This window comes from Ovis aries, chromosome 10, assembly GCF_016772045.2.
Source record: "Ovis aries strain OAR_USU_Benz2616 breed Rambouillet chromosome 10, ARS-UI_Ramb_v3.0, whole genome shotgun sequence".
Classification (NCBI taxonomy): Eukaryota; Metazoa; Chordata; class Mammalia; order Artiodactyla; family Bovidae; genus Ovis; species Ovis aries.
The window spans coordinates 24,322,335-24,347,434 of record NC_056063.1 but is presented as its reverse complement, the minus strand read 5'-3'; the positions used below and the strand labels follow the sequence as shown (position 1 = coordinate 24,347,434).

The 25,100-nt window shown below is 37.0% G+C and overlaps 1 protein-coding gene across 9 annotated transcripts in view; it reads right to left on the bottom strand.

The window, feature by feature from the left end:
* TRPC4 (transient receptor potential cation channel subfamily C member 4) overlaps nucleotides 1-25,100 on the bottom strand; it is a 212,039-nt gene that overhangs the window by 149,375 nt on the left and 37,564 nt on the right. For 4 of the 9 annotated variants that reach the window (XM_060394387.1, XM_042254782.2, XM_060394388.1 and 1 more), the window contains one exon: nucleotides 500-903. In XM_060394387.1, coding sequence (XP_060250370.1) covers nucleotides 500-877 — 378 coding nt within the window. In that variant the 5' untranslated portion in view covers nucleotides 878-903. Of the gene's footprint in view, nucleotides 1-499; nucleotides 904-1,837; nucleotides 1,912-21,898; nucleotides 22,085-24,342; nucleotides 24,677-25,100 lie in introns of all 9 variants that reach the window. The other 5 variants (XM_060394389.1, XM_060394394.1, XM_060394391.1 and 2 more) reach the window with 3 other exon arrangements.

The following is a 25,100-nucleotide window of genomic DNA, read 5'->3' as shown; positions in this document are numbered from 1 at the left end:
AAAAAATTTGTCTCCATTTAAAAGAATCCATTAGAGTTTGCCAAAAAACAGTATCAGAGTTAGATGTACAACTCACTTTAGCATTAAGATACAGAATTCCAAAACAGGCAAGAAGGTTAAAAGGAAAATTAGCAAAAGAATTCAGCCTGTTACTGCAGAATGTTCAGAAAATGAAGGACAAGGAGAAAACCCCCACATATACACAGTAGCGCCACTCCCCCAAAATTTATATACTATTATATAAACATGTCCCTAATGTATGAGAAGCCACCATAGGTTTCTTAGTTTTGCTTTGGTTCTATTAAAGTCTGATTAGCCAGGGTAAGAGGTGCAGGTGATGGTGACTTTTGTAGAGTATAAAATGTGTACTTAGCAGTAGTTTTCCATCATAATAGTTTTTATTTCAGTGCTAATATTTCTTAAAATTGGGGAAGAACTTGACCATCCATAGAAACCTTCTGCATGTAAAATAAATGAAAACCAGTATTTATGCAAGTACCTGTTTTTCTCCACTGGGCTTTTTGTGGTTCAGCAACAGCTCGACAGCTCCCACAACTTCTTTCCTGATAGCATGTAATAGGGCGTCTCCAACATAGACGTTAAAGCTTAAGAGGAGTTCGATGAGTTCCAAGTTCTCATTTTCAATTGCAATGAGAAGAGCAGTTCTTCCAAGAGGATCGATGCAATTAATATTGATTTTAAAATAAATTTCAGCTTCTTCTAGGGATTTCTTGACGCTTGCATAATCTCCCTTTTCCACAGCATTTAGGTAGGCTTTCTCGGAGGGTGAGAGTTCAGATTCCGCTCGGACTATCCTGAGAGGGATGCGGTCTCTATACGGGGCGTTAACATTTCTTTTGTAATAGAACTGTGCCATGTTTATGCCATGCTATGTCTTTGTCTCTGAAAGTACAAACAAAAACCAAAACATACAAGGATTAGAGTTAGCACACTTTTTAATGATTCTGCATCACATTTAACTCACAACGATGCCAATAATAATGATAAAACTTAATTATTAAGAAGTTATTTTCCCTTTAAACCATGGAATTCGCTCAGTCGTGTCCGACTCTGCTACTGCATGGACAGTAGCCTACCAGGCTCCACCGTCCATGGGAATTTCCAGGCAAGAATAATGGAGTGGGCTGCCATTTCCTTCTCCAGGGGATCTTCCCAACCCAGGGATCGAACCCGGGTCTCCAGCATTGCAGACAGATGCTTTACCGTCTGAAGCACCAGGGAAGCCTTAAACCATGGAAGTAGGTAATAATTATTCAGTGATCTCAAAACGCAGGTTACAAAAGTTCTTATCTAAGAAGAATAAAGAGAGGCTAATATTTGGCAAGTTACTTTTAAAATTTTAAGTCTTTATTGAATTTGTTACGGTATTGTTTCTTTTTTTTTTTTTTTTAGTTTTTTATTTTTTAAATTTTAAAATCTTTAATTCTTACACGCATTCCCAAACATGAACCCCCCTCCCACCTCCCTCCCCATAACATCTTTCTGGGTCATCCCCATGCACCAGCCCCAAGCATGCTGCATCCTGCGTCAGACATAGACTGGCGATTATTGTTTCTATTTAATGTTTTGATTTTTTTGGCTATGAGGAATGTGGGATCTTAGCCCCCGCAGCCAGGTATCGAACTTGCACTTCCTGCATTGGAAGATGAAGTCAGAACCACTGAATCACCAGGGAAGTACGGTAAGAAGTTGCTTTTAAAGATGACTTTAAAACTGACATTTGTCAGGGGTTGCACCTGTAATTTTTAAAAATTATTTACAAAATTTATTAAAAACACATATTGTTTTAACAGAGAACCTTGAAAGTCGACTGTACCTTTGAGGTCTGCAAAATGGACCAGGGATTTTCAAGTATGTCATTCACTGTAAGTTTTGCTCATCTTGAAGATGCTGTTGAAGTTATAGAATATCAACATCTCAGCAAAATGTTTTTTCAGTTTCATTTCTATTTTTAATGTTTGTAATAACTGACATTAAAATTTCTGTGACTTAATGATATTAATGTCAATAAAATATCATAGCAAGCCTGATGAGTATAATTGTATTTTTTTCTTCTTATAAGTAAATTAATTGAGGAAGAAAGAATGTGAACTGATGGTATTATCAAGATGTGTCTAGGCAATTTAATTTCCAAAGGAAACATTTAGAAAGGGATTAAATATATGGTTTATTATGAAAATGCTATTTTTCTTAATTCTTTTACCTCCAAAGTACAGAACAATAAACCACAAGGCAGGAATATATTTATTGTAAAATGTAATATTATTTTGAAGTTACAGTAAAGAAACAGTTCAAGATGAGGAAATTACTTCAAATAAATGAGATTATCATTTCAAAATAGATTAATAAAAAATATCCAATGTCTCTCAAAGTCTTGCTGATTTCATAATTATCTTAATGATACAAAGTTTATAAAAATGTATTGCTTTGAGCATAACTTCTTTATTTCTGTTAGTTCCTGATTTTATACGTACAGTCTGAACTATTTTATTATTCTATGTCATTAATATTCAACTCACATGTTTATTTACATACATTTGCTTATCAAATTAAAATGAATGGGGGCATTCTAGGTACCTGAATATGCATATTTATCTTAATTGACCTTATCATTTTATAACTCAACCAGATTTGAATAATGCATTAACTATAGATTGAATATGCATTGCATTAACAAATGTGATTATATTTAATGTAATGGTCTCAATTTGAGAAATTATTCATTGTTTGCATGCTGCCTCAATTTAACAGTAATTTCAGTTACCAAGCAGTGAAGTTTTAATTTTTGATGTCCAGATTATTCATCATGACTTCTCAACTATCTGGGTTCAAAGTCTAGTATACAATGCTGTACATTCATAATATGTTCCTTTCTGGCATATTAGATTCAGCATTTTATTAAGGCCTCTTTATAGACTAAGCAAAAAGTGGCAATCTTATAATCCAAAACATTTTTCTCAAATGTTTCCCATCTTAATCAGTCTTTTTGTTTTAAATGTATTATGATCAACTGCATAGCATGATATACATTTATTTTCACAATTGGAGACAGAGTGTTGTGAGTTTTTTAAATGGCAATATTACTTTTTTGGAGGAAGATGAAAAGTAATACTGGTTTTCAAATGTATCCATTTTAGATGTTCAAATTTCTTCATTGAACTTGATTATAATTTCAGTATTTGGAAGATGCTTTAAATTACTAGAGTAACAGGAATAAAATTTATATTATCAGATAATTAAGACAATTTAATATTCCTCAGATATAACCAAAGCTTCAATAAATCAACATCATTATGATGTTATATATCATCATTTTAATTTTCTAACCCCAAATGTACCATATATATATCAGCTGATGTTTATTCACTAAGTCGTGTCTGACTCTGCGACCCATGGATTATAGCCCACCAGGCTCCTCTGTCCATGGGATTTGCCAGGCAGGAATACTAAGTGAGTTGCCATTTCCTACTCCAGATACGCATCAGCGGTAACATTAAAATATCTGCCTTAAGAAGGTAATTGTCACCCACTTCCCCAGCACTCCTTGTCTGTTCATGTCAGCATCCATAAGATATGTGTGATCAATGATATAGTTTTCACATGGCAGTTTTATCAGGACTACAATAGAAATACCTTATGATGGTAATAACTGCCATTTCTCTTCTATTTCAGCAGTATACATTCTCTATTACCTTACATTTTGTCCTTCATTTTCTAGAGTTGAATCTGAAGTTTCTCAACACAAAATTTTGGCTTAAGACTAATGTTTGATTGTTGCCCAAAATATTAATTAAAATGAAAGACAGTATGAACATACACATGCACAGCCTATAAGAAATTCATGTGAATTATGACTCAATCAGGATTAGGAGTCAGTCTCAAAGATGGAAAAACTGAACTTTATTTTATTACATTTGCTTTATTTCATTACTCACGGTATCCAATAGAAATGAGATAGTAAACAGCATTATCCTTTTTAGAGTGCAAGATGTAGGTGACAATGAAGGGATTAGTGGACAACATAGAATATAGACAAGAAATCGGGTGAAAAGAGAAGATAGATAATGAGAAATTAGACTTATTAAAATCCATTTCGTTTACTCCAGAGAACTGCCATAAATGTAAACTACACAAGTATGTTTCAAAATAAGTAATACAATATTGAGATAAAGATATATACAGCGGGATATTACTTGGCCATAAAAAGGGAATTGAAATTGGGTCATTGTAGAGATGTGGATGGACCTAGAATCTGTAACACAGATTGAAGTAAGTCAGAAATTTAAAAAAAAAAACCCAAATATTATACATTAATGCATGTGGAATATAGAAAAATGGTACAGATGAACATACTTGCAGCGTAGGAGTAGAAAAACAGATGTGGAGAGTGGACAGCTGGACATCTGGGGAGGGGAAGGGGAGACCTGGGGTCTCCTGGGAGATTAGTATTGACATATATACACGACCATGTGTAAAACAGCTGGTGGGCCCTGCAGTATAGCAAAGGAGGCTCAGCTCAGTGCTCTGTGATGCCCTAGGGGGATGGGATGATGGGAGGGTGGGAGGCTCAAGGGGGAGGAAATATATGTATACATACAGCTGATTCACTTTGTTGTACAGCAGAAACTAACACAACACTGCAAAGCAATTATATTTCAATAAAAAAAGACATATTCTAGTCCACATCATATTTAAGTTGTGAATTGGCCATGAGACTTTCCATTAGACAACCTGTCTCTCCATCCATAAAGTGAGAAAAACAATACTCATGAAGGACAGGTGAGAAGAATCAGGAGAGTTTGTGTGAGAAAGCCCATTTATCTGCTATCTTCCTTCAAATGTCCTGGATCATGGTGGGAAGGTGAGATGGATTGAAAATACATTTAAAATGTAAGTATATAAAATACAAAACTGAGTTATTTATGAAGGAATGAAGTCGCTCAGTCATGTCCGACCCTTTGCCAGCCCATGGACTGTAGCCCACCAGGCTCCTCAGTCCATGGAATTTCCCAGGCAAGAGTACTGGAGTGGGTTGTCATTTCCTTTGCCAGGGGATCTTCCCAACCCAGGAATCGAACCCAGGCCTCCCGCACTGCAGCAGACGCTTTACCATCTGAGCCACCAGAGAAGCTCAAGTTATTTATAATGGAATAGTAAAATATAGAAGAAATGGAGTAGCCATCATGGTCAACAAAAGAGTCCGAAATGCAGTACTTGGATGCAATCTCAAAAACGATACAATGATCTCTGTTCATCTCCAAGGCAAACCATTCGCTATCACAGTTATCCAAGTCTATGCCCCAACCAGTAACACTGAAGAAACTGAAGTTGAACAGTTTTATGAAGACCTACAAGACCTTTCAGAACTAACACCCCAAAAAGATGTCCTTTTCATTATAGGGGACTGGAATGCAAAAGTAGGAAGCCAAGAAACACCTGGAGTAACAGGCAAATTTGGCCTTGGAATGCGGAATTAAGCAGGGCAAAGACTAATAGAGTTTTGCCAAGAGAACACACTCGTCATAGCAAACACCCTCATCCAACAATACGAGAGAAGACTCTACACATGAACATCACCAGATAGTCAACACTGAAATCAGATTGATTATATTCTTTGCAGCCAAAGATGGAGAAGCTCTATACAGTCAAGAATAACGAGACCAGGAGCTGACTGTGGCTCAGATCATGAACTCCTTATTACCAAATTCAGACTCAAATTGAAGAAAATAGGGAAAACCGCTAGACCATTCAGGTATGACCTAAATCAAATCCCTTATGATTATACAGTGGAAGTGAGAAATAGATTTAAGGGCCTAGATCTGATAGCTAGAGTTCCTGATGAACTATGGAATAAGGTTCGTGACATTGTACAGGAGACAGGCATCAAGACCATCCCCATGGAAAAGAAATGCAAAAAAGCAAAATGGCTGTCTGGGGAGGCCTTACAAATAGCTGTGAAAAGAAGAGGCGAAAAGCAAAAGAGAAAAGGAAAGATATAAGCATCTGAATGCAGAGTTCCAAAGAATAGCAAGAAGAGATAAGAAAGCCTTCTTCAGCGATCAATGCAAAGAAATAGAGGAAAAGAACAGAATGGGAAAGACTAGAGATCTCTTCAAGAAAATTAGAGATAGCAAGGGAACATTTCATGCAAAGATGGGCTCAATAAAGCACAGAAATGGTATGGACCTAACAGAAGCAGAAGACGTTAAGAAGAGGTGGCAAGAATACACAGAAGAACTGTACAAAAAACATCTTCACAACCCAGGTAATCATGATGATGTGATCACTAATCTACAGCCAGACGTCTTGGAATGTGAAGTCAAGTGGGCCTTAGAAAGCATCACTATGAACAAAGCTAGTGGAGGTGATGGAATTCCAGTGCAGCTGTTTCAAATCCTAAAAGATGATGCTGTGGAAGTGCTGCACATATTGCACATAGTGCTGCACTCAATATGCCAGCAAATTTGGAAAACTCAGCAGTGGCCACAGGACTGGAAAAGGGCCATTTTTATTCCAGTCCCAAAGAAGGCAATGCCAAAGAATGCTCAAACTACCACACAATTGTACTCATCTCACATGCTAGTAAGTAATGCTCAAAATTCTCCAAGCCAGGCTTCAGCAATATATGAACCGTGAACTCCCTGATGTTCAAGCTGGTTTTCGAAAAGGCAGAGGAACCAGAGATCAAATTGCCAACATCTGCTGGGTCATGGAAAAAGCAAGAGAGTTCCAGAAAAACATCTATTTCTGCTTTATTGACTATGCCAAAGCCTTTGACTGTGTGGATCACAATAAACTGGAAAATTCTGAAAGAGATGGGAATACCAGACCACCTAACCTGCCTCTTGAGAAATCTGTATGCAGGTCAGGAAGCAACAGTTAGAACTGGACATGGAACAACAGACTGGTTCCAAATAGGAAAAGGAGTACGTCAAGGCTGTATATTGTCACCCTGCTTATTTAACTTATATGCAGAATATATATATTATATATATATATAATGAGAAACGCTGGGCTGGAAGAAACACAAGCTGGAATCAAGATTGCTGGGAGAAATATCAATAGCCTCAGATATGCAGATGACACCACCCTTATGGCAGAAAGTGAAGAGGAGCTAAAAAGCCTCTTGATGAAAGTGAAAGAGGAGAGCAAAAAAGTTGGCTTCAAGCTCAACATTCAGAAAACGAAGATCATGGCATCCGGTTCCATCACTTCATGGCAAATAGATGGGGAAAACAGTGGAAACACTGTGAGACTTTGTTTTTAGGGCTCCAAAATCACTGCAGATGGTGACTACAGCCATGAAATTAAAAGACGCTTACTCCTTGGAAGAAAAGTTATGACCAACCTAGATAGCATATTCAAAAGCAGAGACTTTAGTTTGCCAACTAAGGTCCATCTAGTCAAGGCTATGGTTTTTCCTGTGGTCATGTATGGATGTCAGAGTTGGACTGTGAAGAAGGCTGAGTGCCGAAGAATTGATGCTTTTGAACTGTGGTGTTGGAGAAGACTCTTGAGAGTCCCTTGGACTGCAAGGAGATCCAACCAGTCCATTCTGAAGGAGATCAGCCCTGGGATTTCTTTGGAAGGAATGATGCTAAAGCTGAAACTCCAGTACTTGGCCACCTCATGTGAAGAGTTGACTCATTGGAAAAGACTCTGATGCTGGGAGGGATTGGGGGCAGGAGGAGAAGGGGACGACGGAGGATGAGATGGCTGGATGGCATCACGGACTCAGCGGACGTGAGTCTGAGCGAACTCCGGGAGTTGGTGATGGACAGGGAGGCCTGGTGTGCTGCGATTCATGGGGTTGCAAAGAGTCGGACATGACTGAGTGACTGAACTGAACTGTGTAAAATATAGAGAAGGAGAAAAGGAGAAGGAGAGAAAAGATGGAGCAACTCTGATTGATAACTGAAAACTTTAAAAAGTAAGGAATAGTATATAATTTTCAGTACATCGACTTGTGCTTCTGGATTGAGATGCAGTGATACTAACTGAAGGACAAAAATCAAGGTTAACAGTTTAAAAATGTGATATATGAATGTAATCGCAAAGAGAAGGTGCTAATAAGGCTGATGGTTCCTGAGCTGACAATCTTATCAGAAACTATGAAATTGCTGCTGCTGCTGCTGCTGCTGCTACGTCGCTTCAGTCGAATTGCTACTGGATAGAAAGTCTGTAAAAGAACATGGGACTCAGTGAAGCAAATATACTGATCTCCAATGTGGAAATAAAAGCCTATTCCTGATCCTGCACTTTCAGAATGAACTTTCTGAGGGGGAAAAAATTTTTCCTGATAAGTTACAAAGTTTAGTAGATCCTTTGATTTCAGTGATCCCTTTATGATGCATAAACTGGAAGTGAAATGGAAGTTATGTTTCAAGGACTTGGAAGAGATATGGAATGTGATGGAGAAAGACTCAAACCTTGCACGTGAATTTTAAATTATCCAATATTTATTTTTCCTAAATACGTTCAGGACTTAAGAAACAAAAATGTGAGAGAGCTTCACCTTGACATCAATCTCAAGAGAAATTTTAAAAAATTGTCCCTAGATATGATAACTACAGTTATCTAAACATCTTGATGATACACAGAAAAACAAAAGTTCCGGATATTTATAGTGATCAGAAGGCATATTCCCTAAAGGATGAGCTTAGGCGTGTGGTGGAAAGAACAGGGAACTTGAATTCCAAAGAACACAAAGGAAAGAATATACGCAGAAATCTCCACTTCTGAGTGAATATTATTAAAAGTAAAATAAAATTTCCCCAAACAACTTCCTTTTTTTTTGTTCTTTTCACTTTTGATTCCCTAACTGCTAGAAGATACATCTGTACAGGTGTGAGCTCTTGATACAGCGAGAAATAAAAGCTCTTTTTTTGTTAGGATAGTATGGCACATGTCTAGATTGTATTTGTATTTTTTTTCTGAAATCTGACAGGAAATAACAATTTCCCAGATGATGTATTCACACTCAAACCTATTTGGATTTTTTTTCTTGCTATTGGTGTAGTAGGTGAAGGTGAAGTCGCTCAGTTGTGTCTGACTCTTTGTGACCCCGTGGACTGTAGCCTACCAGGCTCCTCCATCCATGGGATTCTCCAGGCAAGAATACTGGAGTGGATTGCCATTTCCTTCTCCAGGGGATCTTCCCGACCCAGGGATCAAACCTAGGTCTCCCGCATTGAAGGCAGACGCTTTAACCTCTGAGCCACCAGGGAAGCCCACTGGTGTAGTATATAATATCAATTCTTTGGCATAATGCATTGTGCACATAAAAGCATAATGCTCTCATTTTTACTATCATTCCTAATTCCAGGCCCTTTTCTTCATCATCTTTCACATGACTATACCAATATCCTTGTAATAATCTCACTGGTATTATCTTTGCTGCTGCTGCTGCTGCTAAGTCGCTTCAGTCGTCTGCTAAGTTGCTTCAGTCGTGTCCGACTCCGTGCGACCCCACTTGCATCCTCCCTATTTAGCCTCCGCAATGCCACATGCCTAATATTTCTAAAATGTAAATCTGATTCAATCACTCTTGTACTTATAATCCTTAAATGACTCATAACCATTCACAGGGAAAATAATAACCTATTGTATAATATGGGACCTGCATGATCTGGCTTCTAATGCTTTCTTAGATGTATCTCCCAAGTCAATCCCTGAAAAACCTAATTTTACACTGACAAGAACCCCAACTACTTGGCCACTACAGGTCTAAGCATTTTCTCATACTGTTCTTTAGAATAGGAATACTGTTCCTCCCCTTGAGCCTTCTGGCAACTCCTGCCAAATTTTAAAACCTCTGTCAACTATCACAGCCTCTGTGGATTTTTCTTCTCTTCCTCTTAAGGCAGAGTTAATGACCTCTTTTACGCATCTTCATAAACCCTGTGGACTGTTTTTTTCTTTTGACTGTGTAAGAGATTGTGACTTATACAGTATTGTATCCCAATCCAAAGAAAGTGGTTATTGCCCCAAATTTTCTCTGTTGTTTGGGGTAAAGAAATAAAATTAACAGAGTAAAATTACTTTAATCACGTGCTGAAAAATTGTTTAGCCCATCGAATGCCACAATGAATAGCTGGACATCCAGTCAGTGATCATAAATTACTGAAGAGCCTGGGGAAAATGCTTTCATTTTTTTTTTTTTTTACCTATTTTTATTCTCTACATACCTTACCCACAAGCTTTTTTTTTTTTTTCCCACAAAGACCTATAACATGTAAATCAACACATCTACAACGCTCACCTTTGGAATATGCTTTCTATCACTACTATCTAAATCATCAGAATGATGTAAGACTTTAGTCACTTGACTGATACTTCCAGGGAAATGAGATCACAGAGGGGAGAAAAATAAAGTACAAGACACCCAGGGCTGGCAAACTGAATATCTCATAAAGGGAGAAATCAAGTTTATATACCAGTTAACAGGAGACTAAAATATGCATATTAATATTTACAGAATTAAAAAGAGGATAGGAGAAAAACTGAGGAATAAGAATTAATCAAGAATAAGAATAAAAAATAGCAATTGGAGATACTGGTAGAATGACCATGAAATGAACCAGCAAATGTAAAGTTCAGATCGTGACATCTTCCCAGTTTGGAAACTGTAAAAGTGAAGAGAAAAAGAGAATAGATGGGTAAGAGCCAGCATCTATAATATAGCAAATGACTGAAGAGAAAATAAATAATGGTGTGTGGGACATATTTTTAGTAGTAATGACCAAGAATTTTCATAATTACATAAGATAAAAGACCTCATATGGAAAGAATCCATAATGCCATGTAAGACATAGAACAGCTGCTTCATAGATTAAGAAAATTATAAAGGAGGAGAAAAAAAAAATCCCCTAAGAGAATTGCTACCACTTATAACATAAGGAATAGCTAGGTCAAAATAAATTTTTGTTCTATAAAATGTTTCCTCAGGGGTGATAAGACTGTAAACCAATAAACAATTCAGGATTTCAGTGTTCCCATCAAGAAATTCCTGCATATAAATTTACCTGAGATAACATCCTGCTCACCTGGGCAAACAGCTTCCTTATCTTTCTTATCAAGACTCTCTCCAGACCCCTCATTTGGCTAAATGTTTAGTCAGTAAGTTGTGCCTGACCCTTTGCGACTGCATGGACTCGTAGCCCACCAGGCTCCTCTGTCCATGGATTTCCCAGGCAAGCATACTGGAGTGGGTTGTGACTAAACCACCACCAAGAGTGAAAACTGAGAGACCATCTGCCAATAGACCGAGTGAGTGCCATTCAACAGCCTACATCATGAAGGAGGAAACATGGAACTCTAGGATTAATATAGCAAAACTTGGGGACGTCCCTGGTGGTCTCATGGTTAAGATTTTGCCTTCCAACACAGAGGGCATGGGTTTGATCCCTGGTCAGGGAGCTAAGACCCTACATGCCTTGTGGCCGAAAAACAAAAGCAGAAAAAATACTGTAACAAATTCAATAAAGAGTTTTAAAATGGTCCACATCAAAAAAAAAAAAATCTTTAAAAAAAAGAATGCAAAATTCAGACTGATGGTGGAATGTAGGTGGAGATTTAAGTGTCTGCTCATATTTTATTGAGCAGAGAGGGATAAGATGGAGATCTACTTTAGGTAGGGTGGTCAGGGGTGGTTTATTAATATTTTATTAGCTCTGATTGAATATATTTCAGGTAATCTTTCTCTAATCCTTTCCCATATTCCTATTTTTCATACCTTTGCAGAAAGTGAAGATTTTAAGGATATATCATTTTGTAACAAGAATGAATGTATATATATTGCTACTACAACACCAGAAACACTTTTACTACTTTCATTGTGTTGAAGGTGTCACTAATTGTCCTGTTGACAATGAAAGCATAATTTGCTGTAAAAGAAGCAATATTAAGAAGAAATGTGGAGGGAAGGCGGTACATATTACAAGCAAGTAGTTTACCAGATTACACCAAGAAAGACAAAAAAACCTGGTTTCAAAAATGACATATTCAAGAGCAAAATTTATTCAAAAGTTGCCCAGAACAATCAGATCCTGCAGTCCATAGCCAACATTCAGTTTCTGACATTGTGTGTGTGCACAGATGTGTATGTATGAATGGTAACTATGGTAACAGTGAGTCCTTTGACCAAAGGAGAAAGAAATAAATCTTGTAGTCATAGCAAAAGTAATATAAAATACTTAAATCTGTATGTATGCAATAGAATTTTTGATAAATATATGACCCTTAAATGTAAAAAAAATATCAATTAGATTATTGCAGAAGTAAAGATGTCACATGGCTTAGAAGTTATTGCTGGTGATGCTGGTGGTGGTAGTGGTGGTGGTAGCAGTGTGTGTGTGCGAGAGAGAGAGAGAGAAGTAATTCAATACATATTTCATAAAAGCATATCATTAGAGAAGCATTAAAAATAAGGGCAGGAAATGGAATGATAATAAGCAATATTGAGACAGTTAAAAGTTTTGGAAATAATTATTTTGGAACACCATGAGAATGATTGAATTGCATTTAAAAGTTGAATATTGAAACAAAATGATGGGAAAGCATCAATAAATGTTAATCAGTCCTTTCAGTGGGGAAGAATTTTTTAAGCAAAAAATAGTGGAGAAATGACTATAAGGAAGACTCATGGTATGCATACATAGAATTCAAAAATCCTTAGTATTAAAACATAATGTAGAAAATTAAAAGATAAAATAACTAGGAGAACTATTAAAACTAAATATGACTGAGAAGAGTTTATTAAATAGAAAAGAAAACTCACTAAGAGAGAATAAAAAGAACAGCTTCTTCCAAGAATACAAAATATAACTGGAAGATATCATTTGAAAATGCATTCTACTTTACTGACCTCTATAACTATGAAGTCTACTAGTAAGACAGACACATTGCATGCCAACTGTGATCATATTATATATAAAAGAATGACCAGTACCAGAAAGGATGCAGTGAAAATATTTCTCTTGTCAAATTGCTGGTGATAGTTGAAAGTGGAAAGGGACTGGAAAAATGTGTACTGATCTTTTGAAAGGTTCAAGCCCTTTACCCCATGAATATCTCTCCCAAGAATCTATCTTAGAGTTGTATTTTATAAAGCAGGTGATGATGTATACACAAAAGGAAAAATAACTGTTACATATTGTTGGGAAAAACTGGAGAGACTTCAAGACTTAAAAACTAGTCATTGTCAGCTCATCAATCAAGAGCTAAATATCTACTTAATAAAAAGTGTGCCACTTAAATAAAATATGTATTAGAAATTAATATTATGCAAAATAAGCATATTAAGATCTGTGCTAATCATGGAAAAATTTTTGAACACAGTAAAATTAATATCTACACCAAGGATAAAACCTATGAGGAGGTAACTATTAATACACTCATAATTAAGAAAGGTCACCGATGGGTAACTGAATGATTTCTGTTCTTGCCTAAATTTTCTAAGTTTTTGATAAGGAGAACATAATATATTTTACTAAAAAAAACAGCCTCTTAATCAAAAAGAAATTTTAGTTTATAAAAGAAACAATCAGCTGTCCTTGATAACTAGCAGAACTCTCAAGTTTAAAAGGTATTTGACTCATTTTTCATGACTCCAAAAGCTAGACAAAGAGGAATGGGTAGAGATGATAGAGAAAATGCTTTCTTCTCATCTAAGGGGTGATCTATTAACAATAATATTTGTTGTCAAGGACTAAATGCTTCTCTTAGAGACTAGTAAACTCTGTTGCTGACAGTATTCAAGGGTGAAAGAGACAACTCAAAGGGAAAAGCTGGAGAGAGAACTCAAGAACTAGACAGATGACTTAAATTGGATAATCTTTAATGACTGCAGCTATTAGACTCTGATGCTATTAGTCTCTGCTTTTGTCGTTGTCTCTGACAATAAGCCATGTAACTTTAGACACACTACTAACATTGTCATTCTTTCTATTCCTCTCTTAAAGTTATAACACATCATCTTCATACTTTCATTTTGTTGTTTAGTCACTAAATCGTGTGCCACTCTTTTGCGACCCCACAGACTGTAGCCCACCAGGCTTCTCTGTCCATGAAATTTTCCAGGCAAGAATACTGGAGTGGATTGCCATTTCCTCCTCCAAGGGACTTTTCTGACCCAGGGATCAAACCCATGTCTTCTGTATTGCAGGTAGATTCTTTGCCACTGAGCCACCAGGGAAAATCTTCATGTTTTCATAAAGCTTGACTTAAGTTTTTACAATACTAGATTATTTGTATTCAGTTTTGTTATATGACTTTTTGCTCTTAGTTACAGAAAGGGTATCTCTTCATTATATACAGATGAGGTTTCCAAGAAAATTGTTTCCAAATGTATTAGCTGTTTAGACAAACACAACTGTCAGAATTATTGACATTTATGATAGCTATGAAGAGAAATTAGCTTTTTGAAGATAGAACACGGTTTTCAGAAATTTCCATTGTCATCTTCACTCTAAATATTTATTATGAAGTTAATTTAGGTATTTTCATTTCTAAAAATATAATTTTATTAATAAAACTAAAATATATATTTTTACTTGGATAGTGAAGATATATATGTAGTTTTACCATCATGGTGGAATTAAACAGAAGGTTTTTATTAGGGGTATAATATTTAAAATTCACACATTTATCTTTTTTTGTTTTACTTATAAATAAGACAGTCGACATCAGTTTCTTTTCTCCTAAATGGTAGTTACTACGCGACATTCATTCTCATATAGCCTTTATTTGAAGCATTTGGAGGAAATATAAAAGTAGTAAACAGTGTTCCCTGTACTTATTGATTATATAATTTATCTAGCATTATCAAAAGAGCTCTTCAGCACTGGCGGGGCAAAACTGGACTCCCCTGTAATCACTAATATACAGTAACTGATTTTTTTTATGTTTAGAGGTTTAATTCATGAATGTTTCTCAATCCATTGTTCTCTATATCCCTAAAACAACCTGTCCTCTTATTAAAAAGGAAAAGACAGGGTAGTTCGTTCTGTTTCACCCATTTCCAGTAACTGAAGATAGCGTGCTGAGCCTAGTAGTAAGGTCCTGAAGCTAATTCATTTATGAGTCCTCTGCAATTTCAGGCAAGGAGTCACCTTTGGTGAAGCAAGGCCTTCTCCTCTATTTGAAGGTACATTCTTTAAAAGAAGGTATTCAGACTGAGTGAGAGTGACAGTGGACAACCTCATCTACCAACTTGACCCTGAAGACAAACTAGTTAACTGGGATGCATCTGTTTCATGTCTGCTCTGTGTCCCCCAGAAATCTTCACTCCTCAATGTGGGCTCCATTCTTCAGCAAAGATTTATTGAGGCTTATTCTATAGCAGACCAGGACTATCTTGAGGGTAGAGGATAAAATGTCAAATAAACCACAATCCCAGTGGGTGAACTTTTATACAAATTATATCTCGCTATAGCTGTTAAAACAGCAACAAAAATTCTCTGACTTCAGGGAGGACACTATCTGGTAGAGGAGAAGTTTTGTTAATCAGTTCAGTTCAGTTCAGTGCTTCAGTTGTGTTCAGCTCTTTGCGACCCCATGAACTGCAGCACGCCAGGCCTCCCTGGCCATTACCAACTCCCGGAGTTTACCCAAACCCATGTCCATTGAGTCAGTGATGCCATCCAACAATCTCATCCTCTGTCGTCCCCTTCTTTTCCTGCCCTTAATCTTTCCCAGCATCAGGGTCTTTTCAAATGAGTCAGCTCTTCGCATCAGGTGGCCAAAGTATTGGAGTTTCAGCTTCAACATCAGTCCTTCCAATGAACACCCAGGACTGATCTCCTTTAGGATGAACTGATTGGATCTCCTTGCAGTCCAAGGGACTCTCAAGAGTCTTCTCCAACACCGCCGTTGAAAAGCATCAATTCTTCTGTGTTCAGCTTTCTTTATAGTCCAACTCTCACATCCATACATGACCTAGACAGCATATTAAAAAGCAGAGACATTACTTTGTCAACCAAGGTCCATCTAGTCAAGGTTATGGTTCTTCCAGTGGTCATGTATGGATGTGAGAGTTTTGTTAATAATCAGTAATAAATACCACATGGCGAGTTCTCCAGTAGAGATTGGTAAAGTGTTTCTTGGGGATTCCAAAAAGAAAACCATTAATTGTACCTGGAGGGAGAGAAACACTTGCTATGGAAGTATTTAACTACGAGTAGATATTGCCCAGGGCTTCCCAGGTGGCTCAGTGGTAAAGAATCTACCTGCCAATGCAAGGGATGCAGGAGACATGGGTTTGATCCCTGGGTGGGGAAGATCCCCCAGAGGAGGAAATGGAAACCCACTCCAGTGTTCTTGCCGGGAATATCACACAGACAGAGGAGCCTGGTGGTGTACAGCCTATGAGGTCACAAAGAGTCAGACACAACTGAGTGACTGAGCATGCACCAGGTGTCTCCTCAGTGACTAGTGGAAGCAAGGCGTTGCAGGAAGAGGAAGCAGAGTTCTTAAAAGGAATGGGGATGAGAAAGAGCTCCCGATTCTATGCTAGTTGCTGTTTCTAGGATCATTGTCATTGTTCAGAAGCAGTTAGACTTTTTACACAATGGCTCTCCTATTACACCTTTTAGAATTTGGGTTATGGCAAGTATGTTCTAAATTACTTTGTGATCTTTATTATTCCCTACCAAATACTGAACTTTTCAATGATTGTATAAATCTGGGAATATGAAAGAACTATACAAAGTCACAGGAAAAGACACATTTCTGTGTCTCAGAAAAAATTGTCAACTTCTGCTAGAGCACGCAGCCACTCAGTGTTGCATCCAGAAAATGCAGCCAAAGGGTGAGCAATCAAACCTGGTGGTTTCAGTGAGCAGTCAGAGTCAGACATGGTAAACACCTCAGGCTAAATTCTATTCCACATGCCCAACCAATTTTTGGTCTAGGCAGGTGGGAGTGAAAATTCCATTAGGGCAGCTACTTAATGAGGCTGGTCCCTCCATGTCCCTAGAAATGTGTTCTTTCATTATAGTCCAGACCCCCAAAGATTGAGTTTATTTTAAAATTGTCCCCTGTAACAACAAAAACAACACTTACAGAACACTAAATATATGCTAGGCACTGTCCTAAATTTTACTTGTATGAACTTAATCTTTAGGAAACCCCCTTGGGGCAATCACTATTGTTAGTGACCCATAGGATGGTTAGTGAGATAACTAACTTGACAAGGTCACAAGGGTTTTATAAGTGTGTTCCCTACTCTGAGTCCAATTTTCTTTATCCCCTATTACACATTTTGCTATTCTCTCTGTTAATGAATGGCCATTATGTTTCCCAGTGACTGGGTTTTATCATGTTATCTAATTTTCCAGCGATTGCCTTATCTGTAGTTGGTCTCCTAACTCTGAACCTCAGAGTCCTCATCACTGGCTCTCAGAGAATCCTTTTGACTCTTCAACAACACTGCTGGATCTCGCCTAAACATCAGTCCCTCAGATCTTGGGCAGATTAACTCTTGGCTGCCATATTAACCTATACTCAACGTAATGGAATTTTATCTGTCATTCCCCCACTGGCTCTTCTCTTTGGAGGATATTTTCAGGCTGTAAATAACTTCTAAAAAGACCCACGGCAAGTCAGAGTCCCCTCATCTCCCCTCCCCACTCTCCAGTCACAGCATCTCAAATAATCTGGGTCAATTCGCTATGAAGGCAGCTAGGAAAAGAGAACGTAATTTAGTCCTTTGCTCCTGTGAGATGTAGCAATTAGTAAATAATTAAGTGTGGGTTTCACTCCCAGTGTTAAATTAAGCCGAAAGGTTAAAGCTCAGTAGAATGGTCCTGCAAGGCAACGCTCACTTTTTTTTGCTGTTTCTGGATGATAATTCAGATTGAATAACATCCTAAAAGCACTATGCAGTTAACAGAAAAGCAGAAGGCATAAATATTATAAAAGGCAATCTCTTCCTTTTGTCTTGAACTTTAAAATCTTTCACTCAATCTTTTCATGTCCTTTCAATTTACCAAGTGAGTTTATTTCTACGCTGAACTCAAACATCAATTATGCAGAGTAAAAACAAATTAGTTTTTTTAAAACCAGACTGCTTAGAATACTCTTCATAAAAGTTCATTATGCACAAGGAATTCAGCATCTCCTAAATACCTCTAACAAGTATAGTAATTACCATAGCAACTTAAAAGATGGCATTTATTTGGCAAAGCAACTTTTCACAGGTTATTTGGTTATTGTCCAAATGTATGATAGATTTGCCTTCCAGAGAATTCTGTTATTCTGTACTGTCATTTGCTCTATGACACTGTGATCTTTTTTTTTAACAATATAAAACTAAATCATGATGTTTAAATACTCATCCTAGAAGTTTATCTTCCCTGTATATTGGCATCGAATGATTTAAGACCACATTTAAAACAGCTTTTATCAGCAGGCATATTAGTATTTTCTTCCAAATTCACTGAGCTCTATGTTTTTGGAAATTTAACAGATATGATAGGATTATTTATGTCAGTGGTATAGTTTATTTTCCATCAAGTCTTCACTTAAACTTTAACTAAATGAAGCTAATTCTCTTTAAGTCAATGTTCTCTTGTTATTCTAAGAGTTGGCCTAAACTAATTAAAGGCATTGATTTAAGAAATGAGAAAGAGATATGTTTTATTTCATAGAATTCTCCATTCTGACTGGCTCCATTACAAACAGCTCTTAGATCTTTGCTAATTTTCTCTGCTTCCTGGGGACCCAGCTGCCTTAAGGAAATTGAGGAATTAAACTACCAACATCTACTCTAATTCTAACAGATATGATCCCACACCACCTCAGATAAAACAGTTTATTAGTTTTGTAAACATCTGCTGGTTTAGTAAAATTATCATGAAAGTAAGGCTGGATGTTGATATTTTAGTTGTCAGTTTACCATTCAAAATTGCAATCCCCCAGTGCCATGATATTAAAAACCTTATAGGTGCTTTGTATGCATTAGTGGACTATTTAGATGAAAAACAAACAAACAAAAATTATCTACCAAATATTTTCTTTACAAAGTATGAGAAATTGGAATACATATAAATTTTATTTTTCTTAAACCAGATGTTTGATACATTGTAATTATAGTCTTCTGCCAAAGAAACCAACATTATTTGGAAGTAAAATAATCATTATTATTCAAATTATGTGACTTTTTTGTATAAATTTTAATGAAGATTAGATATACTAGAAATATATTTTCAATCAGTTCAGTTCAGTTGCTCAGTTGTGTCTGACTCTTTGTGACCCCATGATTCGCAGCACACCAGGCCTCCCTGTCTATCACCAATTCCCGGAGTTCACTCAGACTCACGTCCATCGAGTCAGTGATGCCATCCAGCCATCTCATCCTCGGTCATCCCCTTCTCCTCCTGCCCCCAATCCCTCCCAGCATCAGAGTCTTTTCCAATGAGTCAACTCTTCGCATGAGGTGGTCAAAGTACTGGAGTTTCAGCTTTAGCATCATTCCTTACAAAGAAATCTCAGGGCTGATCTCCTTCAGAATGGACTGACTGGATCTCTTTGCAGTCCAAGGGGCTCTCAAGAGTCTTCTCCAACACCACAGTTCAAAACCATCGATTCTTCGGTGCTCAGCCTTCTTCACAGTCCAGCTCTCACATCCATACATGACCACAGGAAAAACCATAGCCTTGACTAGACGGACCTTAGTCGGCAAAATAATGTCTCTCTTTTGAATATGCTATCTAGGTTGGTCATAACTTTCCTTCCAAGGAGTAAGTGTCTTTTAATTTCATGGCTGCAATCACCGTCTGCAGTGATTTTGGAGCCCCAAAAAATAAAGCCTGACACTGTTTCCACTGTTTCCCCATCTATTTGCCATGAAGTGATGGGACTAGATGCCATGATCTTCGTTTTCTGAATGTTGAGCTTGAAGCCACCTTTTTCTCTCTCTTCTTTCACTTTCATCAAGAGGCTTTTGAGTTCCTCTTCACTTTCTGCCATAAGGGTGGTGTCATCTGCATATCTGAGGTTATTGATATTTCTCCTGGCAATCTTGATTCCAGCTTGTGCTTCTTCCAGCCCAGCGTTTCTCATGATGCATATAAGTTTCTCTGCATAGAAGTTAAATAAGCAGGGTGACAATATACGGCCTTGACGTACTCCTTTTCCTATTTGGAACCAGTCTGTTGTTCCATGTCCAGTTCTAACTGTTGCTTCCTGACCTGCATATAGGTTTCTCAAGAGGCAGGTCAGGTGGTCTGGTATTCCCATCTCCTTCAGAATTTTCCACACTAATATATATTTTAGTCAATACTTATTTTAGATCTCCTCTTTAAGTGTTATATAATGGATGACTATAGCAAGTACCATCTTAACAGGAGATAACTTTCATTATCAATGCTTAATCAATGCTATATTTGGGGGATTTAGCAATAGCATAGAGTTTAACTTGATCTTTGATAAATTTCTGCAAAAGTCATCTGATTTTTCTAGTTGATAATTTTTGAAAAATTTCTGTGTATGATGGTTAATTTTATTTGTCAACTTGGCTGGAATGCCCAAATACATGGTTAAACTTTTCTAGGTATGTCTATGGGGTGTTTCCAGAATAGATTAGCATTTGAAATAATGGACTGAGTAAAGCAGAATACCATCCCTAATGTGGGTGGGCTCTCAGTCTTTAGAGAGCCTGAATAGAGAATGAAAAGGTAGAGGAGGACTGAATTCTCTTCTGCCTGACTGCTGAGTTGAGACACAGGTTTCCTGATACTGGACTGGGACTGTGTTCCTGTCCTAGGCCTTCAGACTGAGACTGGAATTTATGCCACCAGCTGCCTTAGTTCTCGGGTTGACAGATGACAGATTGTGGTACTTCTCATCCTCCATAACTGTGTGAGTCAATTCCTTATGCCAAATATCATTTCAATCTATGTATGTGTGTGTGTATTTATCTATCTAGTCATGCTCAGTCGAGTCGACTCTTTGTGACCCCATGGCCTGTAGCCCTCTAGGTTCCTCTGTCCATGGGATTTTCCAGGCAAGAATACTGGAGTGGGTTGCTGTTTCCTTCTCTAGGGGGTCTTCCTGATCCAAGGATCGAAGCTGCATCTCCTGTGTCTCCTGCATTGGCAAGCAGATTCTTTACCACTGAGCCACCAAAGCAGCTGCTGATCATCTGTCATCTATCTGTCCACTTCTGTATCTCCTATTGATTCTGTTTCTCTGCTGCTGCTGCTGCTAAGTCGCTTCAGTCGTGTCCGACTCTGTGCGACCCCATAGACGGCAGCCACCAGGCTCTTCCATCCCTGGGATTCTCCAGGCAAGAACGCTGGAGTGGGTTGTCATTTCCTTCTCCAATGCATGGAAGTGAAAAGTGAAAGTGAAGTCTGTTTCTCTAGGGAACCCTAATACCCTGCACTTTCAGCTGCCTCTTTTGTCAAATTTAGAACTCCTTTTGAGTGTCTGTAGTTTGCACTTTTAAAAAACATAAGATTTGTACTCAACAACAGCTAGTTTGTACCCCAATACTATGCCTTCAACCAGTGTGGGGTCTACACATAATAACCTATCTTGGAGTTATGTTTTCTCATGTGTGAAATCAAGATAGCACTGACTCAGAATCCTGTGTTAAAAAGTCAAGATAAAATATATTAAGCTTGAATAGTGCTTGAATTCTAGAAGATACACAATAAATGCCTATTCAGTTTCAGCCTTGACCATACCGTACATTGTAATAAGGTAACTAAATTTCACAACCCAGAAAGTTTTGGTCTGAGAGACCTCAGGTGATTTTACATTTCTTATAAGAATAAAACACTAGAGCCTTAGTACTCCTGCTTCTAAACTGATAATAGAAGGTGTGTTGGCTTAGGAGCCTAACAATTGGTTTTTGTAGTCTCCTGCCACTTACCTTCAGGGTAGTTGAGATCTCCTCTCCTTGGAGACTCTGTCTGGTAGATAATGATGCCCACATGCTGGGTTGTTGCTATGCAAATGTGGTTCAATGTACAAAAGTGGCTGATACACAGATATTCACTGGATGGTGATCATCTTTAGTTTCCTTGAATTTCTAACTGGCAAAATTTCTAGATGTAAACTCATGAAAATAATTTGTCAATATATGTTAAAATTGAGCTTAAATTTCTACAAATTTAAGACACATGTAAATTAGCACACATATTCCATGATACATGTATACAGAATGTAATACCCACTATATAGTTTTTTTATGCAAGAAATATTTAAATTAACTTTATAAAATTAACCTCGAGACTATAACATTGATTAACTAAGTTCAAAGTTTATGAAAGGACCTAGTTTTAATAATCTACTACCATCCAATGCACTTAATATTTATCTGTCAGCTTCAGTTTTATAAGATTGGCAAAGTATAACTATGTCATAAAAATAATGGAAATGTGGATGAATGACTGATATTAGAAGCAGTCTCCAAGATGCAACATCTACAGGTGGGTAGATAGATTTAAGAGCTATCAAGATAAAATGCATGCATTTGTAAAGAAATGCATTTTAACTAATTATTTAGTGTATGAATAAAACAGAGTGAACAGGACACTAAATAAGAATAATTACTATAATATGAACCAATATAAATCATAAAAGTGATGATACAACACAAAATTATCATTCAACATTGATACTCTGGACTTTGTCATGTAAATTCACATGAATTTCATAAGTCTATATTTCAAGTAAAAATTCAACAATAAATCATTCCATTTAATGGCTTGATTTTTCTAAGCTAAAAAGAGAATTCCCTTAACTTCTCTTATTGTTAATATATTGTTTTGTTCAGTCACTATCTTTTTAAAGGAAATAAAAATTTTTGATATCTTAAATTCATTAATAGAGAAATAAATACTAATATATCATATGTATAATAATAAGTGAGTCTACCATACTTCAACTAATCAACTATTTTATCACCTGTCTTTTGACAAGAAATAATTGGAAGAATATCTGTCTAAGAATGAAGTCAGTCAGCATCTCATTTGTCCCCTAAATAAGATAAGATGCCCTAAGTGTGGCAACATATTTTATTGTTACTGTAGAGAGGAACACAAAAATTGTTCAAAATTGTTTTCCTAGGATGAGGAACACAGCTCCGTATTGGCAAATATTTTAAAAGTGAGCAAATCACTCCTCTAGCAAAGGATCAAGGTAAGCTAGCCTGAAAAATAGTTTAAAATTCCTCACCAAATAGCCCCAGTGAATGAAAAGATCATGGTAGATGATCACCCTTCACTCCACCCTGCTGGAAAGACAGCTAGAAGCCCTAACTGTGCAGCGGTAAATGACCTTTTTAAACCGAATTGTAAGGTGATCACTTATATATAAAATGAAATTTGTTATGGGTTCTTGTGAGGTAAGAAAACAAAAAACACTGTTTACATAAAGGACAAACACGAATATTTCACTCCAATAACTTATAATGGGATATAATAAACAAGTCAGATACTCAGAACAACCAGTCATTTGTCCTTTCATTTTTTCATCCATGGAAACTTTATCAAACCTTTACAGTCTTTGGGTGTTAAATTAAGAATTAAAAAATACAACAATGTGGCTCTTCCTTTTAGAAAACTTGCATTTTTAAATAGTGAGAAAACTAATGTATCAGGTATGATCTCATAAGTGCAAAAATATATTTAGAAAGATTTATAGATACTTGGGAAACTTCACAGAAAGGTAATATTTGAACTGCATTTTGAAGAAGGAAGGATGTGCCAGGTAGGGAAATATGGGCCATATTAGGAAGATGGAAGCCACAAAAGGATGGAATTATAAAAAGTCCACATAGAGCACTGGTGGCCCAGACAGCAAAGAATCTGTGTGTATTGCAGGAGACCTGGGTTCAATCCCTGGATCAGGAAGATTCCTTGGAGAAAGGAATGGCAACCCACTCCAGCATTCTTGCCTAGAGCATTCCATGGACAGAGGAGCCTGGCAGACTACACTCCATGGGGTCACAAAGAGTCAGACATGACTGAGTAACACTTCCACTTTTTTTTCACTTTGCCACATGTACTTAGAGGATGGCTCAATAGAAGTTCTGGAATCACATAAAAACCAAGGAAGACACAGTCAAATAGATTAAGTAATTCTTCATTTGTAAAATGTTGTGGAATGCTTAACCTATGCTAGAAAATGGATATAAAATGCTTCTACTAGTTTCTTTAACTTTTTATTTTGAAATTATTTTAGATTTACAGAAGAGTTGCAAGGAGAGTACAGAGAATTCCCTTAACGTCTCTTAATGTTAATATCTTATACAAGCATGGTCTTTTATCAAAAATACCATTATCTGAACTGCAGACTTGATTAGACACTCACCATCTTCTTTTACTTGTAATATTCTTATTCTCTTCTAGGATCCATCCCAGAATACCACGTTGCATTTAGTCATCATATCTCCTTAATCCAGTTTGTGACAGTCTCTCAATTTTTGTCTTTCATGAGCTTGACTTTTGAGGAACACTGAGCAGGTATTTTGTAGACTATTCCTCAGTCTAGGCTTGCCTGCTTTTCGTTAAGATTAGTCTGAAGTTAGGCTTTGGGGAAAGAACGCCATCTCATTGAAGCATCCCATGATGCCGACATGGCTTATTACTGATAGTGGTGACTTGATCACTCCATGAGGCCATGTCTGCCAGCCTTGTCCACTCTCCTATTTGGTAGAAACAAATCAACATGTCCACACTCATGTTCAAGGTGAAGAGAATTAAGCTTCCCCTGCAGGGAGGATTATTAAATAGGTTTTGGACATATGTTAAAACCACCAGAATAATTAATACATATCTGAGGGAGATACTTTGGGGTTATGTAAACATCCTTTCTCTCCTTGAAGTTTGCCTACTGATCTTAGAATCCATCTGTGATCATCCCTGAAGCAATAATTACTATGGTGCTCTAGTGGTGGTTTTTCTATTTCTTCCATTCCTGTAGTTATCACTTGAACTCTTATTTATTTATTTAATTAGTTATTTATATCATTATGGATTTGGAGATCTTTATTTTATTGTTGAATTATTACATAACACTATAATTGCTTTTGCTGTTCCAGCTGTTTCAACTTTGGCCATTGGGAAGTC